Raw genomic sequence first — 6,775 nt, 5'->3', positions numbered from 1 at the left:
AGTGGTAAGACTTAAAAATCTCATGAGAACTCTTGGTACAAGTATCCCATGAGTCACCCTCAACTTTATGAGGTGCATTGACCATCCACTAGATTGTAGTGGAGGTGGCAAGGAATTTTTCATAAAGAGACAAGTGTTCTTACGACTAGGTCATCTGAGGGAAACTGTCCTTATGACACATTCCTTTGAGACACATAATCCCCTTTGACCCTTAATTATAGGGCTTGTGTATGATAACAAATAAGGTCAATTAATAATTAATTGAAGTTAATTTTTGGTTCAAGTACGATGTGACATGTGAGTTGGACAAGGGATGTAGACTAGGAGACTTAGTCACATCATGTTTATGTAATCAAGTAATTAATTAAATCACTTGATAAGATTAATTTCAGAGACCTAGGATAGTGGGATATAACTTGGGTGCATTAACCTAATAAATTTTTAAAATTATTACAGTTAATATAGGATATTAATTAAATATGTACTTGACAATTTTTAAGTGCATACATTTTTCCCCTCTTTAAAATAATGTGCTTGACACATTATTTCAAAAAAAATAGCATTTTCACCCTTTTGCCCTTGCCCTAATGCTTTAGCCAATGTAGACAACTTCGATGGGCTAGATAAACCCTCAAGAGATTGATCAACCATATCTAGAAATATCTTCATAATATCATTAGGATTTTAATTCATCTATTTCTCATCCATCATTGTATTATCCTATATGTGCATTGGATTTATAATCTCCAAACTTTTGAAGAAAATCTTGGAGTTGTTTAACAAATCGAAGAGCTCACCAACCAAACACTCAAAAGCTAGGAGGACAATGAAGGCAAGCTCCATATGTGGGTGAGGGGTAAAATTCGCAGTTTTATTCAATTTTCTTGTGTATTTTTCATTATGTATGCATAATTTAATTTAATTTAATTAGATTATGTCTTGTTCTAGACAGTTGCACATATTTTTTCACACAACTAAATTGAATCCATTTGGATTAATTAACTACAAAGATCAACTCAATATGCAAAAGATTTAATCAATTAATTATATAGTACAATCAAATATTTAAATCCAATCTATCTAAGTTAAATTAATTGATTGTTTGATTTAAATAAATCTTAGAATTCCTTGTCTACCACTAATGGACAAATTAAATCAACCAATGAGGGAAGATAATTTAGAGCACATTGATCATCCACAAGTGGCTTTTCAATCTTATCCATCATTTAAGCTTTGTTATCATAGCCCTTAATTTTTCATCTTGTCCCAACGTTTGAAACATAACACAACCTCTCTCATCTAATCATGGTTAAATCACTATACCCCTACCCTTAGGAAAATTGGAACATGGAGGAGAAGGCTTTGATGGGGGAAAACCTAATACAGTTACTAGATATAATATCACATAAGTCAATATCTTGAGTTATATTAATTGAATATAGTTATTACACAATGGCTAAGTCATAGTAACAATGGGCACAAAATATTTTTTGTCCCCTCAAAACCTGTTTTAACCTTAATCTAAAACGACACACAAAATATGTGCTATAATAAAGCATTGTGACATTTAAAAAAATAATAATGGATCTATAACGACATAATTTAAACTATTGTAAATTAAAAAATAATTATATCAGTATATCAAATCTCAAAATAAAACCTAAATGCGGTGTACAAGAGTGCATAAGATGGGTAAATGTGATAATAAAATTAGGACCATAATAGAATAGGAAAATAATATTAGTAATTGATAAAATATATGTAAAGAAATTTATATTTAAAAATGAGATGTAAGTTTATTCAGAATGTATAGATTTAAATACCCTAAAATATGAAAAACCCTAATATAAAACTAGGTCATGTAGGATCTATCAAGTTAAACAAAAATGTAATGTTCATAAAGTATTTGTATAGTATTAATGTGGGTCAATTCAATAAGACAATTATAAATAATAATATAACAGTCTAGATCTAATACATATGGACAATTTTTTATTGTAAATATCTTAACCTCAACTTTATGTAAAGTGTATAAGAAAAAAATGATACTTTAGGTCATTATTTCAATAATGATCTTTTATTTGGAAGACCAAAACTTCATTGCTTCTAACTTGAATAATGACCTCTATTTTTTCACCCTGGATCTTGCAATTAGTTTATGTTGTATCTAGGATCAAGTACATCAGCTTAGGAAAAATCCATATTCACAAATTCACTTTCTATGTCAAAATATGGCATAGTATCGTATGTGAGTGTTAGCATGAATGCTGATGGTATTCCTATGGGGGAGTCTATTAACATTGTTGGAGACATGGTTCAGTGTTTATGATTTGCATTCATGAAAAATATTGTCATTGATGTCAAGATATGCATTATTATGTGCAAATTGCCAGAGTTATAGAAGAAGATTTGTTTGGTGCAGTCAATGGTCAATGATTTATGTTATGTGCACTTGAAGGTAGCTTTAAGAGCATGTCCTGATGTTTTGGCTTTCGTAAAAAGAGATTTGCAAATTTGATAGAGCTATACTAAGTTTTCTAGACGTAGCTTTTAGAGACAAAGTTTGGAAAGCAATTGTTGGTAAATTAATTGTATCTTTTGACAGAGATGGAATTTGGTTAAGTGAGGTTGGAGAAAGGTCAAATATATGTCAAAGATGATATGGTTAAGATAGAGAAATCAAATATCTAGTTTGAATTGACTTATTGAAGATTTTTTAGAGTATTATTTCTTGTGAGTTAGCTATTATTGATATTGTTAAGGAAAGAATTTAATTTTGATGAAACGTGTATTGTATTATCATATTTATGTTCTATATTATTACTAAAATTTGGGAAAGCCTTTGAGCCAACTCAATACTTTTTATTAGGACATGGTATAAAGGAAAGATTGTTTCCTTGGTTGTAATCATCAATGAGATTATATGGAGTCATATACATTGTGATGTTTGGTTGAGAAAACTTGAACGTGAATATCTTTTGATCAGAGAAAAGATTGATGTATTATGAGCTTCAAAGGAACTGTATTGGAAAAGTAGTTATTATCTAGTCAGTTCAAAGATCTTGGATATCCTTATTTGAAAGATTGTCTAATGAAGACTATTTTGAGGCTATTTGGACAATGAGTCCAATTGTCATCCTTTCAACTCCTAACTAGGTTAGCATGGCTCCTAACAAGGTCGAAATCTCCTAATAGGGATTCAAAGTCTCCTAAGAGGGACTCTATCTACTGATTGTGATTTATTGACTCTTAGCAGGGCATATCCTTTCACAAAGAAGTTTTATATTAGTACATCATCTTGTGGCATCATTCCCACTTGGGTTTTCCCTAGTTAACATATATGGTGTTATTATGCATGATTATCTTTCTATGGTTGTTGTATCTATTGTTTGCATGTAACTTCATAATTAATAAATATATCAAGAGTTATTTTAATTGCATAACTTATTTAGCCCTCCCACCCACCCCCCTTCCCCCCTACTCTTAATTATCTTGGTGGACTTTACATTTTAATAGTGAGTATGCCCTCTAGTGTAATGAATTTGACTCAACTTACATTGCCTTATTATAATCTAATACCACCCATATTCAAATATCATTATTAGAAGGGTTATCATTGTAACATTAAGGGAGATGTTCTCCAAGATCAAGCCGTGGAAATGTGTGTACAATCTTAAAGCCATGTAGACTCTCTAGACTAATGTATGTAGTTATTTTAGTCCTTTTAATGTAACAAATTCAATTATGTCTCTATTTATTTTAGCTTATAATCATTTATAATAATTAAATATGTAAAAGCACAAGGTTTGTGCATGAAAAAATGAATGCTACTATATTCCTTTATATAGTAGCATAATAAGCCAAGTTTACATTCAAAGAGAAAATAAAGGAAAATAGTCAATTATAACTTACTTTTAACATAAAAAAAGGTAGTGATAAAGTACAAAATGACCCTATGTAGATAGTAGGAAAATCTAGGTTGATATAGGTATATTGAGGTAAATAGGTGGATAATTATAATAATTAAAAGGCTTTTTGGCGAGTCTTTAAATTTATGGTGTATTTAGATAAGGTATACTAAATGGGTCATGTGTCTATAGAGACAAGTAAAATATAGAGGAATGTGTCCAATTTGACACAAGTTGTACCATTGCTCATAATTACATATATATGAGTATATTAGTCAAAATAGTCACAAAAATAAATGAAAAATCACATACATATGCAAATTTAAACATTTTAATATGAAATAAATAATAAAAGTTAAAGAAATATCATAAAAATGTGATGATTTATAAATAAGTTAAACATATACATGAATGTTGATATTTCTAAAAAGTCATATCTAAGTTATCACAAATTGGTATTTCTTTGCTTTAAGGTAGATAGAAAAATACAACAATGCAATTTTGAAACTTGGAAAAAAAATAGTAACAAATTATTACAAATTGATCTTGTATCGCCCCTTTTTTGTGAATATGTAACAAGTATGTTAGTTTATTAATAGAAAGGGACTATTCATCAACAAAAAAAAAAAATAGAAAGTACAAATAAGCAATTTAGAAACTTGTACAAAAATGATAATCAATTGAAATTTCTTCAAATTTTGAAGTAAAATGTATGAGAAATAAATTAAACAACAAACAAATTTAAAATGGTTTTTGATAATATTTCATTCTTTAATTATTAAAATTATTCAAAAACATTCATTAAAGTTTTTTCCTCTAGACTAAATGAAAAGACTATTTGATTTTAAATAAAAGATACTTATTTCAAATTGTGCAGACTCTTCTATACATTAAATGTTACTAAATTTTTCAAAAGCAAACATTTACATCATATAGATATTATCATTTCTACAATTATAATCAAGAAAATGAAGATTGCAATGATGAAAAAATAAATGATAAATAAATGATAAAAAAATATTTTATATATATATACACAAACTAACTAATATATTACTTTTTTTAATCAAACATTAATTTTTAAAAAAAAACCTCTATAAAAATAATTTATATAATTCTCTCATTTCTTGAACACAACTGTAAAAATGGAGATTGTCCTTAGTTTCATGAATGTAGAAGCAAACATACACAATACTAGACTATTATGTATTATGTAATTTGGACAATGGTAATGGGTGAAGAAGAAATGGGGTGATCATATTCTCGTTTGGGTATTGTCAAACAAAGCACGCCATTCTCCATCTCTGCTCTCACTTCCTCTGCCTTGAAACCAACCGGCAATTTCAATCTTCGCAGAAAACCACCTTCCCTTCTTCGCTCTGCCCTGTGCCATTTTCGTCCATCTTCATTATACTCATCAATATCCTCCACTTTTTTCCTCCCACTTATCTGCAGTATCCTTTCATCTTCTATAATAACTTCGATCTCGTTCTTACATAACCCTGCATTGGAAAAAACCAAAACCATCAATCCAATACCCACTTGAGAATTTCAAGCTGACATTTCACTGCATGTTATATGATCTAACCATGGCCTTAAACAGCAATAATAAAACGTTGTAACATATTAAATTAGTGAGGAGATTTCTACAATTTGTTTGGTTTAAAATTGTGTGCAAAGGAGTGAATCATTGTTTTTTATGACATTCAGTTATCTATTATTAGGATGGTAAAGGGTGAAAGGATTTTAAGTTGTGATCTAGATTCTTATGACTTTTTATCATTTTGATGATAGATTATTGAATATGATCTAAAACTTTGAAATCTTCAATTTTAACTTATTATTATCTTCTACCATTTTTAACTTGTTATTATCTTCTACCATCTTGATATCCCATCATAGAATGTAATCTGAAACTAAGATTCAAAACTTTGAGAACTGCAACTTAACATTTATCGTTTCCTTGGCTCTTTACAATTCTAAAACATTGATTCAAATTTAGATCTTGGATTATAGCTTAACAATCTATTGTTTCATTTAACTCTACCATCCTAATGATATATCTCAGAAGTAGGATCTAAATCATTAATCCAAAACTTTAAGATCTTGAGCTGCACTTAACATCTCTTATTTCTTTTGACTTTCTAGATATAAACCAGAGTATTTATTCAAAAATTTATACACAATCTTCTTTTAACATTAACATATATTTTTCCTTTTCACTCTCTACTATCCCAATAATAGATATAAGAATGTGATCTGAAACATTGTTAGACAATTTAACGTACCGGGAAGATCTGCCTTGACTATATGGGCATGAAGGGTCTCAAACCAGTCTACGTGAGTGTTAGAAATGGCCATGGCGTCCTTTGCAATTACTTCATGATTGTTGTATTCCACAGCAGAACTGGTGTTGGGATTTTCCTCGAACATCATATCCCACAAACTGTTCGGATCCCACTTTTCTAAACCACTGCTCTCTGTGAAGAAAGGCGCCATCGCCATTGATGCTTGACTAATGTCCTGCAAGCATGAATTAGAATGCCTTTGTTCTCAAGAATATTTATTAGCGCAATCCCAACAAAGTTTTACATGAGAATTTCATGGTCGGTCTTTTGTTTCCCATTTTCTTTGCATGTCCCTATCCACGCAGGTGATGCATTTGAGAAAGGTTGAAAATATGCTAACAACTCTCCATCTCCTTAGCAATCCATATATATATACATATATATTGGGTATCTAGTATTCAAAATTCACATTTAGGGTTCGTTTGGTTGGAGACATAGGGATGGAGAATAGGAATGCAATATTAAGAATAGGAATGGCTATTCAAATAACAACTATTTTCTCACATGGCTATAAGCTCA

The 6,775-nt window shown here is 29.8% G+C and overlaps 1 protein-coding gene across 1 annotated transcript; it reads right to left on the bottom strand.

Annotated features, from left to right (window-relative positions):
• Positions 1-4,990: 4,990 nt before the first annotated feature.
• Positions 4,991-6,440, bottom strand: LOC149549556 (18.1 kDa class I heat shock protein-like). Its single transcript, XM_089794927.1, has 2 exons — positions 6,197-6,440; positions 4,991-5,410 (listed from the first exon to the last, which is right to left on the bottom strand). The coding sequence occupies exons 1-2, from the start codon at positions 6,411-6,413 to the stop codon at positions 5,118-5,120; spliced, it is 510 nt and encodes a 169-aa protein (XP_089651053.1). The 5' UTR covers positions 6,414-6,440; the 3' UTR covers positions 4,991-5,117.
• Between the last annotated feature and the right edge of the window lie 335 nt (positions 6,441-6,775).

The sequence above is a fragment of the Cupressus sempervirens genome, chromosome 7, assembly GCF_028749045.1.
Source record: "Cupressus sempervirens isolate cs-2001-9-10 chromosome 7, ASM2874904v1, whole genome shotgun sequence".
Classification (NCBI taxonomy): domain Eukaryota; kingdom Viridiplantae; phylum Streptophyta; class Pinopsida; order Cupressales; family Cupressaceae; genus Cupressus; species Cupressus sempervirens.
The sequence above is the reverse complement of the archived record's forward strand: the minus strand, read 5'-3'. Positions and strand labels throughout refer to the sequence as shown.

Bases quoted from the DNA above. Each gene is read 5' to 3' on its own strand.
- LOC149549556 (XM_089794927.1), bottom strand. From the start codon at position 6,413: ATGGCGATGGCGCCTTTCTTCACAGAGAGCAGTGGTTTAGAAAAGTGG. The intron at 5,411-6,196 runs GTACGTTAAATT...TTTCCAATGCAG, and splicing joins AGTCAAGGCAGATCTTCCCG to GGTTATGTAAGAACGAGATC.